This window comes from Perca fluviatilis, chromosome 23 (assembly GCF_010015445.1).
Source record: "Perca fluviatilis chromosome 23, GENO_Pfluv_1.0, whole genome shotgun sequence".
Taxonomy (NCBI): domain Eukaryota; kingdom Metazoa; phylum Chordata; class Actinopteri; order Perciformes; family Percidae; genus Perca; species Perca fluviatilis.
The window spans coordinates 27,798,218-27,820,963 of NC_053134.1; the positions used below are offsets into that span (position 1 = coordinate 27,798,218).

At 41.7% G+C, this 22,746-nt stretch overlaps 1 protein-coding gene across 3 annotated transcripts in view; it reads right to left on the reverse strand.

The window, feature by feature from the left end:
- Window positions 1–291: 291 nt before the first annotated feature.
- Window positions 292–22,746, reverse strand: part of tmpoa (thymopoietin a) — a 49,655-nt gene continuing 27,200 nt past the window's right edge. Inside the window, exons 5-8 of one of the 3 annotated variants that reach the window (XM_039791020.1) lie at window positions 22,146–22,274; window positions 20,264–20,356; window positions 2,777–2,877; window positions 292–1,593 (exon numbers count right to left, since the gene is read on the reverse strand). In XM_039791020.1, coding sequence (XP_039646954.1) covers window positions 1,218–1,593; window positions 2,777–2,877; window positions 20,264–20,356; window positions 22,146–22,274 — 699 coding nt within the window. In that variant the 3' untranslated portion in view covers window positions 292–1,217. The remainder of the gene's footprint in view (window positions 1,594–2,776; window positions 2,878–20,263; window positions 20,357–22,145; window positions 22,275–22,746) is intronic. The other 2 variants (XM_039791021.1, XM_039791022.1) reach the window with 2 other exon arrangements.

Genomic DNA, 22,746 nt, shown 5'->3' on the forward strand with positions numbered 1-22,746 from the left:
CGCAAAAGAACAATAACAAAGACGTCCAATGCAGCACGCTGTCGTATGGAAGTAAACATGGACGCTCCTCCTTCCAGTCCTCCAAGTGGATTTTGTTGCTTTTTTGTAAACAACTTGTTCTTAATGATCTGCCTGTAAAAATAAAGGTGTAAAAAATATATATCACGCAGATTTAAAAAAAATAGTGGCGTTAAAAGGAATTTATGTTAACTTATCGCGTTCATTTTGATAGCCCTAAGTTTTTTACAGTGCACACATATTACATCCTCATGAATAAAATGCTCTTACAGGAAAAGTAACAACATTATAGTTTATTAAGTGGATTTTCAATATTTGTGACAGTGAATACATAATTAAGTAGAATAAACAGGGACATTCAATTTATTACAAGAGAACATTAAGAAAATATTGGTGTAGCGTTTAAGAAGATTTAGAAGTATTTGGATTATAATAACAAGCCTCCCTGTCTCATTAACAAAGATGGTCAAGTAAGATTCAAAACAAAAATACAGGTTCAAGCTCCATCTTCAACAGAGACAGACACTAAGGCATGGTGTGAAAAGAATCTCACACACACACACACACACACACACACACACACACACACACACACACACACACACACACACACACACACACACACACACAGACACAGACACAGACACAGACACAGACACTCCGTCTTCAAGGCTAACAGACAGAGATAGCCACTAAGGCAGGCAGGCAAGCAAACACACACACACACACACACACGTTCAAACTCCGTCTTCAAGGCTAAAAGACAGAGACAGACACTAAGGCAGGCAGGCAAACACACACACGACAAAAAAAATGAACATGGTAATAAAAGGTGAGTCCACATATTTCTAAGAAAGCTACGGTGTGTGGCTGGCTCTGTCATAACCTCACAGACTATTAGTCAAAGATCAAGAATGGACCAAAACAACAGCACAGGAGGTACTGTCCTTTCACATCATGATATGGAGATCCTTGAAGTGCCGATGAAAGGGCTACATCGCTTCTCTTAAAGGGATTCACTGTCAATTGATTTAGAAATAAAAGGAAAAAAGAAAAGACTAAATCTCGAGGAAAAAAGGGCGAAGATGTCAGGTAATTTCACAGCGGCCATGAATAAAATGGCAACAATGCAGATTCACACTTGAAAAAAATAGAAGTAGACAGATTTCTATTTCCCCCTCAGGCCCTTCCTGTGCTCTCTACGCGGTGCTTTCACTGGCCACCTCTGTGTCTTGGGCTTCAAAAGGGTTGATGCTGTTGGTCTCCATGGCTTGGTAAACCAAAAACAGGAAGGCAGCCATGACAGCCAGCAGGAACAGCTTTATCCACAGAGACACGCTGCGGGGCGCTGCCTTGGTCGGACCTGCAGGGGGAGCTGCAGACAGAAGCCTGGAGGAGGAGGTGGAGGGGGGCAGGCTGGTGACTCTGTTCACAGTGCAGCTCTCTGTGTAGGAGGAGGAAGAGCTGGTTGTCTTGGTGGTTTTTGGAGAGAAGAGGCAGTTTTCATCATTCCACAGATCACTGGACTTCACTGGGCGACCGGCGGCTCCTCTAATGGGTCGTCGGCAGGTGGCGCTACAAGAGACAAGGTTTTACAGTCAGTCATTGTTGTAATAGGGTTAGATAAATTGTTTGTGTCTCAAAAAACACCGCCAACATTCTTATAGATACAGAAAAGCTCCATCATTGTCTCTTAATTCTGGTCTGTGTCTTGTTCACACAGAATTATCACAAGTGAACCAAAAGCTGTAAACATGAAGTCAAATGAACTGACGGGTTTGCACAGTTTTGGTGATGTCATACTGCATCATCAGCCTTACATGGACACGCTTATTCTTAATGGAGGAACTGATCGAATTTCAAAATTCCAAACATTTAAAAGATTGACTAAATCGGCCACAGTGCACTGAGTGCACTCTACCTGCGATGTGTGTCAACCAAAGCACAAATCCATACCTGAGGCCAGCGCATCTTTTAAAATTCTTTGCAATGTGAGCGCCGCATATTTACGCGATGCTACAAACGCAGCAGTTTCTCAGCTGAAAAGAACTCTTTGCCTCCAAAGTGCAGTCTAGCACTCCCAGCTGGGCATTTTCAAATAGCAGTTTCAGAAGAGCACCTGGTGTTGTCAGCTAGGAAAAAAAGGCTTTGGTGGACACAGGTGGTGTATATAGCACAAGCAATGTGCTACTATTGGCCACATTAGTGGCACAGCATGCACTTGATCCTAGTGCTAGTGGAATGCAGTAGAGATGAGACGAATTGGACTGTATATCTAAGTGCGTAATACATAAAAACCAACAATTAAAGCAAGGGGAGCCTTTCCTACACTGGCTGCAAAGGGACTGTAGATGCCTTTTCATAGTCCTAACAACAGCAACTGGAAATTCTATAAAATAATTGTGTGAGCAGCTTCCAGAAGCAAACTTCCACAGGCATGAGCCTGTATGGTTTGCATTAAGGGAAGTTAGAACAGCAAAAACCGAAATCATTTTTTTTCTCTCGCTATAATTCTATCCATAAGTAACACAATGACGGAATGTATGACTTCGGTCATGGGTATCATACACTTTCAGATGGGGAAAAAAAAAAGTTTGGGAACCACTGTGTTAGAATACCTCGCCATCTGCTGCTTTGATTTTAATCATTTAAAAAAATAAATCTGTCTCGTGAGTCTCCAAACTATGGGAGTACAAAAATAACTGTTTTGTAAAGTGTTATTTTTGACTGATAACAAAAATAACCATTGGTTACTTACGTGATTCCTGTTGGACTACTGATCTCATTGGGGAAGAGCTCCTTTAGAACGTCATTCTCCTCCACTTTTGGGGCTTGGTCGCCGGCTGCAATCTTCTCCACCTAAAAGACAAAACAAGCATGGAGAGCATGATTTAAAGAGCAAACTGATGCAAAGGAAATATTCCCCAATACTTCACGACTATCACCTGTACATGCATGTTTGGACCAGCAGGGGGCACCTTGCTTGATATTAGATACCTCTCACCATGTGACCACTTCAAACTAAATGCTGGGCCAACCACCCTTGTTGACTCCTGAACCACCTTGTGAATGTGACACAGAACACAGTCCCTGCAGTCTCATACCGCTTTCACACCAATGACCGTTGGCTAGTAGCTGGCTTAAACACAGATAAAATGCTGACAGCTAAACGGTCTAATGTGTGGCTGTATTTCAGTGGAAAGGATTCCAACACCGGGACGTCCAACAGTCTGCAGCTAAAGACACAGAGTAGCCGAGCCGCAGCATGGACGCTACTGTAGTCGGAGTTGTCAGAGAAACAACACTGATGGGATTTAATTGTGTGTTCAATTGCACCTCGTAAGCTCATGGTGCATTCGATGCTATTGTAAAGTACCCTTCTGCCATCTAGAGGTTCTTCTTTTTGTCGTTTGACAGCAATTAACCGGTAAAATAAGTTATTGTTATTACATTTAAATAAATCATTTAAATTTGACCATATGGCCTTAGCAATATCCAAGCTGTTCTTTAATGTCACCGATGGTCGTTGTGTGTTATTTTTTTTTTTACAGTCGACTCTCTCTCAGTTTGAACTTCAGGGTACAGAGACATCAAGAGAGAGAGAGAGAGAGAGAGAGAGAGAGAGAGAGAGAGAGAGAGAGAGAGAGAGAAAAACAAACATGTGAATAAGATAAATAAGACCGTATTTCTTGATTGTTTCACAGTGATTACGTTCTAAAGCACAAATAAATAACCATAAAACACTTAACAGATGATTTTGTGAAGACAGACGGCCTTTAATTTAGGTCTCCTTCATTCTTTAGGTGCAGCAGTAAACAAGGAAGTAGGCTACTCTAGTGTCGATTTATCACCATTTTAGGCGAGGGCATAACATTTCTTTTTGTTTGATAACATAAAAAGTATATCGGTATATCGTTTCAGCATCGACATTTCGCTGATGTAATGTGCAATAGTCACATCACATGCGATGTAGGCCTAAAGGCTATAACTTTTCTGCTGCTTGAAACAAAAGGAAAACTTGCACTGTTCTCATTTTCCATAACTAATGTTATCGGCCGACCCATTCCCTTTAAGACAGATGGCCATGTGGGCTACGTGTGTTTGTGACGTAGTGTGGTGGGGTTTGTTATGGGAAGTGAGGCTCTACCGTGTGTGTGTGTGTGTGTGTGTGTGTGTGTGTGTGTGTGTGTAAAAAGTGCATGCTTTTCCATAGGTAGTGAATAGGGGTGTGAAGAGACAGATTGGGTTCATAAGATCGAAACAAGACGAGAAATACTGAAAGGTTTTGCCACAAACTCAAATGGCTGGCTTCTCTCCTGTATAACTAACAGTTACTGGGGGCGTTTCCCAATGTGTTCTTCTATTGACTTGTGTTCTTGTGTCCCTGTGAAACGTCATCTCGTGTTGCCAAAGTACTGTCCCAATACACAAGTTCGCATTTTGCCAAGAACAGTTAAAATTCCCGGATGTATTCTTGACACGCCCATTTACCGAGGATACATCGGTTGGTAACTTGTATGAACTTCGCAGCACCTGTATCCCAACATTCATTTCGGCATTCAATGATGGTTGGATTTCCAGTACATAGACAGCCCAAAAACGGGACAATTTTAACAATTTTCGCCATCTTACTCATCACTAAATTCACTTCTGAGAACATTTTAGGCAATAAATGAACGGTTTAGATTTAGAATATAGGCAGTCTTGCGAAAATCTTTGCCGAATTGACAATTTGCTCCAAAGTTTTCTGAGTTTTCGGAGCTCCATAAAATGACACGGCCGCCAGCTTGCGCCTGCCGGCGCTCGGACAGTCACAATTGGAGATCCCGCTGTAAGACGGAGGTCTTTTAGACCGGTCCCGTAAATAAGAGGCTTTTATGTCGCCGTTTCGGATCGTTTGTTTAAATATCACAACACATGTGGTTAACTGTCTTTTCGGAGTTAAACTCAAGAAGCACACACACACACACACACACACACACACACACACACACACACACACACACACACACACACACACACACACACACACACACACAACACACACACACACACACACACACACACACACACACACAGATATACCATAGATAGACTGTATATTATTAGTTTATGAGATATATCAGTTTCTTTTCGGGAGACGTTTAAATTATGCCATAGGCTATAGCCTACATTATATTTTGTATTTAGTTCATATTTTTGGTGTATTTGTTTTCTGATTTATTAGAAGTTGAGTGATATGATTTATGATAAATGAACAGTTGTACATAAAGTGGTAACATGCTATGACATGTTATGTAGACTAAAGGGGAGACACCAACCTTTATAATTTGAATTTCTAATTTCCATCTCCCTGGGGATATACAGTGCACTACAATAATATAGAAATGATAATTCCACATAACACTAATAGGAACACATAGGACACACTAGTGCATATGCCTATTTATTTGTTTAATTTAAACTGACTTAAACTTATACGCTAATAATAGTAGGGATCACGTTCCACTCTTTTGAATAAGTAAGGGGTTGTTTGAGCTAAACCATAAATAAAATTAAAGCTCAATTAGTTTTATTTTTCAATATTATTGCAATAGTTGTAGCATTATGAGGTTTTTTTTTTTGGAGATTTTTTTTAAAAAAATGGGGTATATTGTTGTTTTTATTTCTAGCTGGTATTTTGGAGCCCTGCAGGTAGCCTCTGTGCTGGGAGTGTTGAGCAATAACAGGAAGAACGCATCGTCTCAAACTGTTAACAGCGTTTTCTGTGCTTGTGAACTTGCGAGTTAATTCTTCCAAGAACAACCAGCAAGAACGTTCTCCCCAAGAACACAAGTCCGTAGTTTGCATTCTTGGTATTGAGAAACGCCCACTGTTACTTATTCCATATGTACGGTATGTAGAGATAGTCTCTTCACTCAGAGAACCAAGGTTACAACGTAACCAAGCGTATTCTGGCAGTAGTTGAGTTGTTTTGTACATGAATTTGTCATTGTAAACGGAGAGAAATAAAGCTTATTTTATTGTTTCACATTGATTACGTTCTAAAGCACAAATGACCATCAAACACTCAACAGATGATTTTTGTGAAGACAGACGCTCTTTTCTCCTCCTCTGCATTGTATTCATTGCAGCAGTAAACAAGGAAGTAGGCTACTCTAGTATTGATTTATGACCGTTATAGGACGAACGGAGAACATTTCTCTTTGTTTAATATGATTAAAAGTAAAGTTAGGTTTTGCTGTCCGCTTCCAGACCCATTTTAACCCTTGTGTTGTCTTCCCGTCAACCTTGAAAAAAACTCACTTTTTTTCCCCAACGTTTTTGACGCCTTTTTTCCCAGTTTGTTTATGCTTTTTCCAACGTTTTAAATTGTAAAATTTTTCTTCTACACATTTTCAGCGCTTATTTCTACGTCCCATATTTTATGGGGAAGAGAGAGTGAGAGAGAGGCAGTACTCTCTAACGCTGGGTTTTACTTACAGCTTTTTTCTTCCGATATTGCTCTGCAAAAGTTAACTCAAAGTCAACTTTGGAGAATGGGCGAGGGATTCGCTATGCTAATTTTGAGGTCAAAATGAGACTCAAGGCTGCTGCTCTGCACTTGTGTACTGATATCGCAAGACACTTTTTACCTCGATGAGAAATCTTGTCATGTTTAATCTCGTTACACCTCTAGTAGTGAAGCAACAGTAGTCCGTGTTTTTTTTGTTTAATGCAAAGAAGAAATGAAGCACTGGCCATTCTTCACAGCAGAGTTTCCAGACTAAAAGCTAGTTACCAGCTAAGAGCCAGGCTAAAGCTTTGAGTTATTCTAAAGAAACAAGGGGTCTGTCTAAACTAGTAATACGGTTTGAGCCGCAAAGCTGGAAACATAATACTAATCCACAAGAGAAGTCTATGTCTGATATTGCATCATTTACACATATTTAAGGGTTCTTGGATACACAGTTTGTTGCTAGGGTGTGACATGTGGGCTCTGCAAGCACAGCGAACCACCAATCACAATCAATGTTGATCAATTTATCAAAGAGAGACAGCGGTTCTGAGAATGAGAGAAAAAAAAAATATATATATATAATATATATATATATAACCCCTATTAACCCCTAACCCTAACTCGCGCGCATGCCCTTTAAAAAAAAAAGTTGTCAAAAAATGTTTGCATTTCAGAACCTTAGGAAACGGACAGCAGCCGATACAAACACACTATTAACTCAATAATAAAGCCGTAAAGTTTCAACTCAGGACAGCGGCACTTCTCACAAATACAGATAGGATTGGAGAGGAGAAGTGTAACTGACCAACTACCGCTGACCTGACGGAGCACCACGACTGGCCACTTGCGGTACACTGTATCCAGCGAACAGTCACCTATTCGGGGGTAACTACCACCAACTACCGCTGACCTAACAAGCACCACGACCGGCCACTGGGGGGGGGCGCTGTATCTAGCGCGCAGTAGGGCCTAACCGATTCTGGGGTATCAACCGCGATCAGCTTCATGGGAAATTAAGAACTCTCTGCACTGGTGGTGGATGTCGCTGATGCACTTGCATCATTAGCTTTGTTTTTTTAATAACAAATCTGTCCATTTAATTCTCACTCTGAATACCTAACGCACACGCACGCCCTGTGGAGAGGGGGGGATGGAGGCGTTTTCATCCAAGAGACGCTGTGATTGGTGGATAAGATATAGAGCAGGGGACTGACAGCGACATAACCAATCACATTATGACAGACGCTCCACTTAGTACCAATTGCAATGTTTAATTTTAAATAAACGTAGCCTACTGGCAGTCTGGCACACGTGGGTGCTCAGTATTTACCGTGGGTGCCTACGTCTTCCTCTGATGTAGACGTAGCCTACACTGAGTCAATAGATAGTAGACTGTACAGTGGAGTTGCATATTAAGTGGTTCAGGGTCCTTCTTTAAGTCATTTTGGGGTACACTTTGGTTTTGATCAATTCTACAAGCAGCAACACCACAGGCCAAGCAATCAGCCCGTTTTCAACAGGCACAGCACTAGTATTTTCATACATTTATGTTTTAAGACACAGTGAGACAAAATGCATATTTGTTGTTTTTTCAAACTGTTGGGCCTAAATTCCAGCCAATGAAAATGTGTCCCGCCCTGGCTGTTTGCCACCCTGTTGGTGTGCAATTCCCATTGAAATCGACCCACCACTCGACCAGAGCCGAAAGAAAAAACTGTTTTTTTAAAACGCAAAGTCAACCCTGGTTCAGGGGAACAACAGTACCTGTCTCTAGGGTTGGGTACCGTTTGGATTTTTACGATTCCGAACCGGTACTTTTAAAATGATTCTGATTCCTAAACCGATTCTTGATAAACTGAAAAATGACCTAAAAGAAAGGCTTTTTTATGGAGTTTTTTTTAAATTGAAAATGATTTAAATTGAACAATATATTAACGTTTTAAAGTACTTAAATATATAATAAGTAAACCTAAGTCACCTAACACATAACTAAAATAATTTAACAAATAACAGTTACACTATTAACATGTAACAACAAAATAAATGTTGGGTTGGTATGCCAACCAGCTTCAAACTTTATAGGGCTCCAGACTAACTTTATTCACTAGGAGCACAGTGGCCCCCAACTGAAAATTTTAGGGGCACAACCAGAAAACTTAGGGGCACACACCGTAAATCAACATGCTAACCAAATATTCACATTTCTACTAATTTCCCCTGTATTACTAATAAATACTTTGATGATATATGCAGAAATTACAATGTGCCGTTTCAAATTCAGTGTCACTTTTGAAGATGCAACATATAAGGTAAACTGACAGCCCCATCGCTGTCATGACAGTAACAAATATATATATATTTATTTTGTTTATTATTGTATTTGTATATTATTTTTAGCCTGTTTTATTTTCATCATGACCATTTTGAATTGCTCTTTAATGTTTCATGTAAAGCACTTTGAATTGCCTTGTTGCTGAAAGGTGCAGAAATCAAGTTGCCTTGCCTTACAACCTCAGCCTGTCAGTCAGTCCCCAGGGCACAGAAACCACTGTTGTGCCTGCCTGCTCGTCTTGGAGGAAGTGTAACGTCAACAGCACCGCGACCACTTTCGGCTCGCCATTAATATCATATAGCAGCAAACGCTGGCTGCGTGAAGTTATGAAAAACTAACCACACTTGAAACCACTTTATCAGCATTTCCGTGACTCACTGTGACTTCAACAAAACTGCAGAGCCGACATAGTTTGCATCGTCTGCAGCTCTGTGTGTGCGCGAGTGTGTGCGTTTGTGTCAGAGCTCTGCTCTCTGTCAATTTTCAGAGAGGACAGATATTATGGTAGCTAGCTAACGGTAGACTACAGAGAAAGTGTGTTATTTTTATCTCCGTTTCGGAGTGTGTACAAAAAGCCGTCTATCAGCAGTGATTGTAGAGTGCATGTCCAAGAATAGCGTGGACACGCGCTTCACACCACGAGTGGGCACGTGCGCCACTCGGCAGAAAAGGGAGAAAGAAAAAAAAGAGTCTGCTGTTGTCCAGAGCGACAGAGGGAAAATATTTCAGTCGGAACCGAAACGAGGAACTGAAATTTGCGTTCTAATCCGGTCCGAATACTACCGTTTGCGTAGGAACCGGTACCATAGTGGAACCGTGTTTCGGTACCCAACCCTACCTGTCTCACTAACACATCCTTGGACAGTGTGGATGTGCAGCTGAGTGCCTTCACAGGGCTGCAAATTGACAGGAAGCTGGTCATTTTCTGCTGCCTCCTTTTATGCAGCAGGACATCTGGAGGGACACACTCCTGCTCACAAACAATGCATGTGACTGTGTGTCAAGGTTGTTTAACCAGCCAACAGTCCCTGCAGAGAGCCAACAGCTGCACACACAGCTGGCTGATTGTTCATTAAAAACTCTATACTATAAACTGTAGATTTTGAGAGTTTGAACTCATCATGTTTAACCACAGACACCATCCGTATACAAGAGTGAAGGATAGGGGAAAAAAAGAGAATTTTTTTATCGAGACATGCCACAATGATGTTAAATGTATAGTTTTACTAGAAACATATTACTGCAGGAAGTTCCATTACATCATGTATTTATTTATTTTTTAAATGTGACTTAGTTATTACTTACTTAGTTTATTTTGCATAACTGGTCAATGGCAAATAAATAAATAAAATAAATAGCATTGACAGTGTGAGGCTTAGGCATAGCCTAAATTTTCCTCATTTTACAGATCTGTTAACTGAAGTAGCCGGCTGGCCATACAGAGAAGGCGGCTGGTTGGCCGGCAGCCAGCGCCGAAAATCCCTGGTATTATATGTGTTCAGTTCAGTGTTCAGTGTTTTAACATTGAATCGTTAAGTGTCTTAACCTTTCAGGAGTCTGGTGGGTTTATGATGCTTAAATTACTGATTATTTACATGGAGTCTGGTAGGTTTTGTGTGTGTGTGTGTGTGTGTGTGTGTGTTTGTGTGTGTATGTATGTATGTGTGTGTGTATGTATGTGTGTGTATGCGTTTGTGTATTATGTGTGTGTGTGTGTGTGAGAGAGAATGTGTGTGTGTGTATGGGTGTGTGTGTGTTTGTGTGTGTGTATGTGTGTGTTTGTGTTTGTGTGTATGTGTGAGAGAGAGAATGTGTGTGAGTGTGTGTGGGTGTGTGAGTGTGTGTGTACGTGTGTACGTGTGTGTGTGTGTGTTTGTGTGCGCGCGTTAGAGGAGGGAGATGTATGTTTGACAGGATGTGATAAAGAAGTACTACATTACCCACAATGCTAAGCGTAACTATGTTTTTGATTGGTGGAGATCTCTCTCTCTCTCTCTCTCTCTGTGTGTATGGGTGTGTTTATGTGTATGTATGTGTGTGTGTCTGTATGAGTTTGTGTGTGTATGTGTGTTTGTGTGTGTGAGAGAGAATGTGTGTGAGTGTGTGTGGGGGTGTGTGTGTGAGAGAATGTGTGTATGTGTGTGTGTTTGTGTGTGTGTGGGTGAGTGTGTGTGTGTGTATGTGAGTGTGTGTGTGTATGTGGGTGTATGTTTGTGTGTGTGTGTGTGTGTGTGAGAGAGAATGTGTGTGTGTGTGTGTGTGTGTGTGTGTGTGTGTGTATGTGTGTATATGTGTGTGCGTGCGTGCGTGTGTTAGAGGAGGTAGATGTATGTTTGACAGGCTGTCATAAAGAAGTACTACATTACCCACAATGCTAAGCGTAACTATGTTTCTGATTGGTGGAGATCTCTCTCTCTGTGTGGGTGTGTATGGGTGTGTGTATGTATGTGTGTGTGTCTGTATGAGTTTATGTGTGTGTGTGTGTGTGTGTGTGAGAGAGAATGTGTGTGAGTGTGTGTGTGTGGGTGTGTGTGTGTGAGAGAATGTGTGTATGTGTGTGTGTTTGTGTGTGTGTGTGGGTGTGTGTGTGTGTGTATGTGAGTGTGTGTGTGTATGTGGGTGTATGTTGTGTGTGTGTGTGTGAGAGAGAAATGTGTGTGTGTGTGTTTGTGGGTGTGTGAGTGTGTGTGTGTATGTGTGTATATGTGTGTGTGCGTGCGTGCATGCGTGCGAGAGAGAGAATGTGTTTGTGTGTGAGAGAGAATGTGTGTGTGTGTGTGTGTGTGTGAGTGTGTATTTGTGTGTGTTAGAGGAGTGAGATGTATGTTTGACAGGATGTCGTGTGTGTGTGTGTGTGTGTGTGTGTGTGTGTATGTATGTATGTATGTATGTATGTATGTATGTATGTGTGTGCGTCCCTCCCTCTTTCCCTCCCTCTCTCCCTCCCTCCCTCTCACCTTCCCTCTCTCTCCCTCCCTCTCTCCTTCCCTCTTTCCCTCCCTCTCTCTGCCTCCCTCCCTCTCTATCTCTCTATCCCTCTCCCTCCCTCTCTCTCCTTCCATCTTTCCCTCCCTCTCCCTCCTTCCCTTCCTCTCTCCCTCTCTCCCTTCATCCATCCCTCCCTTCCTTCCTTCCTTCCTTCCTGAAGTCTCCATGTCTGTGTCAGAACTTGTTGCTATGGTGATTTCCACAGTTCGGGGGTAGGGAGGGGGAGACAGTTAGCCTGACATGGTCCTACTCAGATTCTAGTCAGAATGTAAGTCTGAAACCGCTCCATAGAGAGCCGAAGTCACGCCCTTCTTCTTCCGGTCCATGGGACCTATCTTTCGAAAAAATATGAACGAGGGTCAATGGAGAGATAATAATTATTTTTTGATCCCGTTTGAATTGAGCCATGGATTACAAATATGATGTTCGTCAATTTAAAACATTATTTTTCAACCGAAGAAAGTCTCAGTTTATTGTTAAACTGTTGAAGTATAAGACTGTGAAAATACGTAATTATAAAGACTACAAACTTCATGGATGACGTCCCGCTGAAGCTCCGATGTCTGTGTGTATCGTACCAGGGATGTAACGTTAGACAAATGAGCAGAGGATCTCGCTTGTTCTTTTGCTAATCTGCTGAAAACACTTGACTGGATAAAACACAGCAGTTAAGATAACGTTACATGTGTTGTGGAACAGAGCTAAGCTAGCTAGCTAGCGAGCAAACCAAGCATCAAGCTAGGTGACGTAGATTGTGTGAAACGGGAGATGTAGTCCACTGAGGGGTTTCACACAAAACTAAGTGGTACTACAACAAACCTACGGGTAACTGAGACTTTCTTCGGTTGAAAAATTATTTTTTAAATTGACGAACATCATATTTGTAATCCATGGCTCAATTCAAACGGGATCAAAAAATAATTTGCCTCTCCCCGTTCACTACCGTTCATATTTTTTCTGACTTAAGGTCCCATGAGGTCCACAGGAAGGGGCGGGACTTCGGCTCTCTATTGGGCTGTGATTATGGGGCTTGTTCCAACCGAACCAGGAAAAAAAATGCCTCTGCATTCATTGGATAGACCTACAACCAATCAGAGCAACGGAACTCAACACTGTGTATCGTCTCCATAACAACCACTCTTGGCACAATGCGTTCGTTCTAACTTCCGACTTTTAGACTTTTTTTAAGCTGGATATATCATTTGTTTCTTGTAAATATAAATGTGGATAACGTTAGTGATAGTGACATGCTCGCTACAGTTGCATTTCTAGAGATGAATTGGCGAAAACACATTTTATTTCTCCGATACACGGCTTTGTTCTAGCGCCGGCGCTCCCTCTATTCAGTCTCTCTCTATGTCTCTCCACCATATAACGCTCTCTCTCTTCAGTCTCTCTCTATCTCTCTCCACCATATAACGCTCTCTCTCTTCAGTCTCTCTCTATCTCGCTCCACCATATAACGCTACTGTGCTTTCGGGCAGTTGTTGAGGCTCCTTCGCTGAGAATTTTAAAATGAATGCGCTGTCGATATCTTCTGTAACAGACGCGATGGTGGAATCCACACCTCAACAAATTCAACCCAAGCGTTCTTTGGTGACGTGATTGATTCTGTTACTGTTGATCATCTGTCCGACAATCTGATTGGTCCGAACAGATCCTGTTCGGGCAATAATTGCTTCTCAACGGAGCGACTCCAGACCGAACTTCCCGACCTCAAATTTTGTGGGCGGGGCTAAGTTCGGCTGGCATCCAGGCTAGGAGACAGTGTCTTCCATGGGTCAAACATATCAATGTAATGATAATTAATCCTCTTAAGTTTGTTCTGTAATTCAAAAACCGTGGGTCCAAACGGCAAAATATTATGATCACCAGAGAGATAAAAGTCTGGCGAACGCATTGATGTGGTTTTTATGTTTGTGGTGTCAAATATATGGGACACAGAGCAGGTAACAAACAGGGAACCATCTGCATCCTTCAGATACTTTATTTCAGTTTCTGTCGGCAGTTGGTATCAAGAGAGCCAAAAGTGTACGTCCGATGGATTCCATAGTTACATGTCTGCGACCGTCACAAAATGTCCTACATTTTGACCAACTATGATGTATGAAGAGTGAAAACTGTAGGGGAGACAGCAATTTGTTTGGAAAACTTTCAGAAAATCATAATGCATCTTCACCCCTCTAGCTCTGAACATTCTGTCCCCCATACACACATTGGAAAATCTCACCCGGTCTGAAAACACACTGCAGCTCCATTTTTTTTTTTTTACAGTTTCTATCGGCAGTTGGTTTCAAAATAACAAAAAGTTTAGGTCCGGTGGATTCCATAGTCACATGTCTGCGACAGGGACAAGATTTCCTACATTTTGACCAACTATGATGTATGTAGAGTGAAAATTGTACGGGAGAGAGCAATTTGTTTGGAAAAAATTTCAGTGAATCGTACTGCAATTCCATTGTTTCTATCGGCAGTTGGTGTGTCTAGAGCCAAAAGTTTACGTCCGGTGGATTCCATAGTCACATGTCTGCGACCGCCACAAGATTTCCTACATTTTGACCAAGTATGATGTATGAAGAGTGAAAACTGTAGGAGGGAGAGCAATTTGTTTGGAAATATTTCCGAGAATTGTACTTCAGCTCCCCACTCTGACTCCCACTCCAACTCTCAACATTCCGGCCCCATACGCACACATTGGAAAATCTGAAACGGTCTGAAAAGAGGACGATACGTAAACTGTGATTTCATAGAAACTGTGCTTGATATCCGAATGCCCATTCAGCCCAATAAACGCCAAAATCTTGTCATCTTTTTATTTTTTTTCTACATTAAAGTATGATGTTACAGCATAGTCCCAAACGGGGCTTGTTTTGAGCGATGTTAAGCGATTTCCCGACGATTTCCCATTCAAGTCTATGGGACAATTTTGCGCCGTTTTTTGCCGATTTCATGAAAACCGTGCGGCAAATCTCTTAGAAAAGTCATAGCACACCATTCCCGAGTGTTACACACGTGATGATGTCATTTGTGTGCGCGTGTTGGCAACGCTTCGTGAGCCTTAGCGGGACAAAAAACTGGCGGAATAATATTAACTAGAAAATTCCGGAAGAAATTTTTACAGTGTGCCTACTACTTGGTGCACATCTGAATAACACTAGCTAAGTAGATACATATGTCACACTGTCACAGAGAGAGAGACAGAGAGAGAGAGAGCGAGAATACGAATACGAGTCTGATGAATTTAGGATGCTTAAAGTACTGATTATTTACATGGGGTCTGGTGGGTTACGATGCTAAAATGATTGTTTATTTACATGGAGTCTGGTGGGTTATAGCGATGCAAGCCTTACCAATACAATATATATAAATTATAATACCCCAGTTTTGCTTACATGTTAAATACATACAGTGTTGTTTTAACGGTGAAGTGTTAAGTGTCTTAACCTTTTAGAGATATACCATTCAAAACCTATTTAAGACCTTTCTGTTTACCAGAAACAGCTATGAAATATGTAGCGGTAAACACACCAGACTCCATTAAAAAAACAGTACTTTTAGAGAGCATAGAGCCAACATATTTTCACATGTAAATCGGTAACCTATGTGTTTATTTCAACCAACACTAGAGTTGTGATGGTGGGAAAAGTGTAGAGAAGCCCCAAAATGGCTTTTCATAGCTTTATTTGGTTTCTGTCGACTTTGAATGAAGTCTGTTTAATGATGCTTAAAGTACTGATTATTTACATGGAGTCTGGTGGGTTTAGCGACAAGCCTCAGCACTACAATATATATATAATTTGCTTAAATTTTAAATACATAGTGTTGTTTTAATGGTGAAGTGTTAATTGTCTTAACCTTTTAGAGATATACCTTTTTAAAACCTATTTAAGACTTTATGTTTACCAGAAACAGGTATGAAGTAGCTAGCGCTAAACACACCAGACTCCATTTAAAAAAACAGTACTTTTAGCGAGTATAGAGACAACATATTTTCACACGTAAATCGATAACCTATGTGTTTATTTCAACCAACGCTAGGGTTGTGATGGTGGGAAAAGTGTAGAGAAGCCCGAAAACGGCTTTTCATAGCTTAATTTTGTTTCTGTCAACTTTGAATGAAGTGTGTTTTACGATGCTTAAAGTACTTGTTATTTACATGGAGTCTGGTGGGTTTAGCGATGATGTGTGTGTGTGTGTGTGTGTGTGTGTGTGTGTGAGAGAGTGTGTGTGTGTGTGTGTGTGTGTGGGAGAGAGAGAATGTGTGTGTGTGTGTGTGTGTGTGTGTGTGTGTGTGTGTGTGTGTGTGTGTGTGTGTGTATGTGAGAGAGAATGTGTGTGAGTGTGTGTATGTGTGTGTGTGTGTGTGAGAGAGAATGTGTGTGTGTGTGTGTGTGTGTGTGTGTGTGTGTGTGTGTGTGAGAGGTTGCATGTCTGTGTTGTGTGTGTGTGTGTGTGTGTGAGAGAATGTGTGCGAGTGTGTGTATGGGTGGGTGTGTGTGTGTGTGTGTGGGTGTGTGTGTGTGTTAGAGGAGGGAGATGTATGTTTGACAGGATGTTGTGTGTGTGTGTGTTCCTCCCTCTTTCACTCTCTCCCTCTCCCTCCCTCTCTGTCCTTCTCTCTCTCTCCCTCCCTCTCTCTCTCTCCCTCTCCTTCTATCCCTCCCTCTCCCTCCTTCCCTTCCTCTCTCCCTTCCTCCATCTCTCCCTTCCTCCCTCTGTCTCCCTCCCTCCCTTTCACTCTCTCTTCCTCTTTCTCCCTCCTTCCCTCTTTCTTCATCTCTCTCCCTCTCTCTTTCCCTCCTTCCTTCCTTCCCTCCCTCCCTCTCTCTCTCTCCCTCCCCATCCTCTCTCTCCCTCCCTCTCTCTCCCCCTCCTTCCCCTCCCTCCCTTCCTCCCTCCCTCTCTCTCCCTTCCTCCCTCTCTCTTCCTCTCTTTCCCTCCCTCTCTCTCTCTCTCTCTCCCTCTCTATCCCTCCCTCTCTCTCCCTCCCTCCCTTTCTCCCTCCCTCCCACTGTGATTTCGTGGAGACCGTGCTTGATATCCGAATGCCCATTCAGCCCAATAAAGGCCAAAATCTTGTATTCGGTTTAAACTTTTAATTTTTTTCCTAAAATAAAGTATGGCGATACAGCATGGTACCAAAGGGGGCTTGTTTTGAGCGATGTTAAGCGATTTCCCGACGATTTCCCATTCAAGTCTATGGGACAATTTTGCGCCGTTTTTTGCCGATTTTGTGAAAACCGTGCGGCAAATCTCTTAGAAAAGTCATAGCACACCATTCCCGAACGTTACACACGTGATGTCATTTGTGTGTGCGTGTTGGCAATGCTTCGAGAGCCTTAGCGGGACAAAAAACGGACGGAATAATAATAATAATAATAATAATAATAATAATAATAATAAGTATGAGAAACAATAGTCATTGTGCCGATTGCTGCTATTGCAGCACATCGGCACACTGAATAAGTATGAAAAACAATAGTCATTGTGCCGATTGCACATCGGCACACTGAACTATGCACCCTATCTGCTAGTCTTCAAAGATTCAGTACATGGCTCAGATTCCTGAGACACAAATACACAAGGTAACTCACAGCTCCCACTGCCTCAAAAAGGCCAAAACCATCCTACAGGACTCATCACACCCCGGTCACACACTGTTCGAACTACTGCCGTCAGGCAGGAGATACAGGTCCATGAAATCAAGAACAAACAGACTACAAAATAGCTTTTATCCAACAGCTGTAAGTGCATTGAATAATGCTGCTAAAGTATAGTTCCTACCACTAATCTACCTCAATAGGGCTAAGTGCAATTTTTAAATATGGATGCCTGTATGAGTTTGTCTCCCATGTGTTTTTAGCATTAATATAATATGTTTGCAGTAGTAGCATTTTTTAATTTATGTATTTATTTAGGTATAAATTACCTCATAGATGTTTGGCACTGACAAGGAGTGCACTTAATTTCGTTGTATCGGTTATAATGACAAAGATATTCTATTCTAACTGCTCCGTGGACTGGGTGGTAAAGTTAGACTGGATGCTTTCTGCTGAGATGCTGAAGTAGGACTGGGCAATATATCGATATTATATTGATATATGAGGCTAGATATCGTCTTAAATTTTGAATATCATACTAGGTGTGTTGTCTTTTCCTGGTTTTAAAGGCTGCTTTACAGTAAAGCGATTTTTCTGAACTTAACCAGACTGTTAGAGCTGTTCAATATTTTGCCTTGATAGTTGTCCATAAGATTTTCATCTAGTTACTTGTCTAGAAAGTCTACAAAAGTGAGTTAAAACAATGGTGATTGAGCATATGACCCACTGATGAAAGCGCTTGTATTTACCGCTTTGTCAAGTAATACAATCTGACTGTCTGTGGCGACTTTCCCTCCCTAAATTCAAATTCAGTGCACAGTTAGTGATGCTTTTTACGTCAGTCAGCAGCAGTTGGTCTCTCCCTGTCTGCCCAGGTGGAGCTTGGTAGGGCCGGTTATGCTGCGTTTTATTGTAATCGGAAATTGGAAACTTCAGACGAGGAAAGATGCAAAGAAATGGTACCTTAATCGGCCGGGCAATACATTTACTGCTAACTCACAATGGCAGACCAACAGACAGAATGAACACCGTTCAACTTCAAGACTAACTTTTAAAAAAAAATAATTTAACGCCGCAATATTGATAGAGGTATTTGGTCAAAAATATCGTGCCATTTGATTTTCTCCATATTGCCCAGCTTTATGCTGAAGCATTGAGATCGTGCTATTGTGGTAAGCAAGTTCAGTTACACACTGTACATGAGTTTTTGTTTTGTATCAGCTTGAAATTATCCTAAACTTTGAACACTTTGTCGTTTTCTCTGGCCTGTCTCTTCCTCACTATTTTCTCTGTCTTCCTCCATTTTGCAATCTGCACGTCACCTGTACACACAACACCATATCCATGGTTGTATGAAAACGTGACATGTCGTTTTCAAAACATTCCGTTGACATGTGGACAGCATTATTAAAAACCTGGATACAGCTTTCGAGACGGAACCCTGTTCATTAGGGTTGGGTACTGACACCCGGTGCCAATACGGCACCGGTGCCTTAACAACCGTTATCTACCGGACCGAATAGTAACGCGGATTCGGTGCCTCATTTCGGTGCTACTGAAACAGATGTTAGAGGCAATAGAAGCATCGCTGCATGTACATACACTTAGCAGCAGGTACCGTTAGCTAGCAGTTGGATTAAACACTGTTAAAATGCTGACAGCGTTAAACGGTGTGACTGTATTTCACTGTAGAGGATTCCAACATGATATAACAGCCTGCAGCTGCCGTTGTTGGAAAAACAACACAGACTCTGCGTTCACTTGAAACTCACCTTGCCAGCCTTGTGGTGCATTCAAAGTTATTATAAAATACACTTTTTCCATCTAGTGGTTGTTTTGTCGTTTACCAGCAATTTACTGGTGAATGTAAGTCATTGTTATATGTTATTGTTATTACATTTTAAACAAATCATTTAATTTTGACCATATGGCCTTAGCAATAAACAAGCCGTTCTTAAATGTCGCCGACTGTCCATTTTCTTTTTTAAATATAAACATTCAGGCACCGGCACCGTTTTAAAAGAATCGTTTTAGCACCGGTATCAGAAAAAAAACCAAACGATACTCAATCCTACTGTTCATTCCTATGAGAGTTAGACTTCCGCTGGCCGAGCCGGTACTTCCGGTTTAGCAAGCCGCTAACTTGAATGGGGATTCAATGATTTAATTGTGCGACTCTTCTAAACTTTTGAAATGTTATCGGACTGAATGGATCAAATTCTGATTTGTGAAACGGATCATTTCGCAGCCCTGGTTCATCCCTGGTTAAACCCTCAGGTGTGAAAGGGGAATAACAGTACCTGTCTCACTAACACATCCTTGGACAGTGTGGATGTGCAGCTGAGTGCCTTCACAGGGTTGTGACTCTCAAAAGAGTATATCCCCTGGTTTAAAGACGTGTCTTTCGCCATGTAAGTCAATGGGAAAAAGTCTTTTTGGGCCCCATGGCATCACGTCACAGCACGTTTGGCTGCTATGTCAAAATGGCTTTAAAGCCCAGCACATTTCCTGGGGGCCCGTTTATCTCAAAATGGCACTAATCAGCTGGATTAATCGGAATATCACTAGTGGCTACATGGCTAACATAGACATGTGTGATGGACAAAAGCAACAGCACATAAAGGAATGCATCACATAACCACCCCATCACCTGTGATTACAAAGCACAGTGTTCACCATCCTACAATGCAGTATTCCCCGCAATTCATCACCAGTGTGTTGACTGATTAAGCCTTACTCAAGTGTGTTGACGTGACATTGTGGACATGTGATTTTGTGAAAAATGTATTTTGGTTAAGTCATATGGCAGATAGACAAAAGGCTAACCTCCAACAGAGCAGTGTTTAGCAGAGCAACTGGCTTGTGGAATGAATCCTTGCTGCGTCTGGGAAGACGCAGCCCCAGTTCTTCCTCTTGGAGCTACAGGTTTCAAACCGAAAGCGAGCAAGCACACAATTTCTTTTAGGATTCAGGAACAGGATTTCCAACTCCAACCACTATGTCAAAGATGGTTATGCCTCAGTGTGCTTTAAACAAAGTGCTTGTCAGAACTGAGTGTGACAATTTGTGTGACTAGTCTAAAGTAGACAACCTGACCATCACGCCCCCATTACACAGTGATTGGCCAGGTGTGTGGAGGTCTGAAAGTATGCATTATTCAGGCCACATCCACATGTACCAAAACAATCGTTTTTTTTACCCGTCTTCCCTGGATTCGTTTCAAGAATAGTTGCGTCCAAACGAAACCATTTGTAAAAGACTCAACACGCTACTTCATATTCCAGGCCTATAGGCGGCGCTGTTTCTGCTACAGAAATTAACCCAAAACAAAACGGAGAAGAAGAGCATAGTTAACTTCCACTTCCCATCATAACATGACTAGCTAGACTAACGTTCTCTTAATACATCCATGGACTATAATAACTTTCACCACTGCTTTTCACCAGAACTAAGTCGTGTGTGGTGGGGCACTAGAGGTCGAGGGGTGTGACGATGACATCATCGATACGGACGTATTCGACATCCAAACAAGAGCGGTTTTCAAATTTTTCCAGCCTGAGACCAGGTTTCAAAAAAGTGAGTTTTCAGGCAGTACGTTTACAGAATTCGTTTGGACGAAACGATGCAAAAAATGTGCGTTGCATCAAAAAGCGTCTCCGTGTGGATGCTCCCTTAAACTTCTCTCTCACTTTTTGTAAGGAGTTCTTCAGACCTTGGATGTGTATTGGGCAGCCATCTTCAAAGATCAGGCCTTAGTTTGTAGCCCACCTTACAAGACAATGTGCCTGTTTTGACCTGGTTTTAACATCTGTCCTGAGTGATCCAATCACAAGTGGACAGCTTTGAATACGCAAGTTTACACCTGAGAGCAGAACGGGTCTCCAAATGCGTCTTTGAGTGACCACTTGCAATCGGATATCACTTTCCCGCTCTTTATGCATAGAATAAAGTGAATAAAATAACGTACGTCATTTCATTCACTTTATTTTACTGTTTCACGTTTGCTGTTAGGAGTCGTGATACGTTACTGCTGATGAAGGCCCAACATTTCCTGATTTGGCTGCAGCATTGACCACTCGGGCTTGCCGGCTTACTCCAGCGCTGACATAGCACTGTGGAGATAGATCTTGCAATTTGAGCCTGCTAAATAACAAAATAGCAAAACGAGAAGTTGTGACGTAAGAAAAATAATGTAGTAATATCCTGCATCTTGGTGAATGTGGGGAGGTTTTATGAAACTAAAAATAAGGTTACCGTAAACCGGCAGCTGCCTTTTTTCAGTCAACTGCGGGGACACTAGTTAAGAGCAGGCAGCACCGGATGATTCAATCACTCAGAGTGGATTTTAATACCAGGTCAAAATGGGGCTAGATTTTTGTCTTGCTCTACTTTGAAGCAGCTATATCAGCAAATGAAACAAACCTGATAATTTGCAATGAATCTCACCAAGGAGTGATAGAGGAACATACATTGGCAAAGCTCGACTGTGAAAAAATCTAACCCATTTGTGACCATCAGTCTGGTTGATAACGCACATATTTGCCAACACTTGCCCACCCTTACGTGCAGCTTGAGTCAAAATGAGAGGAAACAGGAGAAGCACTCATCTTCTGATCTACAAATCAGCAGATATTGAAACCAATCAACCTGTGAGTCCATGCAAATATCAGTGAGTGAAACAGCCACCATGGCCAAGGCCCAGAGCTACCTGAGAAGGTCTAGACGAGGTGGAGGGAGGTTCTGCCCGAGCTGGACTGTCCAGTCTGTGGTGAACCCTCTTGTTAGACTTCGACTGGACCTGATCTGTCAATACAGGCCTGAGATCCTCAGCCACTATCTGCTAGGACAGAAAAACCAGAGCTATCGACAAAGCACAGAAAGAACGGACCAGGTTCACACGCCGATCAATAAAAGGATTTTTAAGGTCGATATCAATACAAATATTTGGCGATTTAAAAATCTGATATTCCGATGTATTGTCCGATATACTTTTTTTTTTTTATCCAGAAAAGCGTATAAAAAAATTTCCCTAACATTAGTTATTTGTAGTTATTTATGAGTCCTCACTAAAATAATATGATAATGCAGTTTAAAAATAAAGTTGTTTGTTTTATTGTCACAACATAACAGAGGAACATCAAAATATATTAAAGTTCTGCTAAATAAAATGTATAAAATACAAATTTAAGATATGAAACGTAAAGGGTTAAACATGAGGGTTGCCAACAGGGACGTTGTAGAGCGCCCTCTGGTGGACAAACTATGCAACGCCTATACTCATTGCATGGTTTCGTCCGTTTTTATTTTAT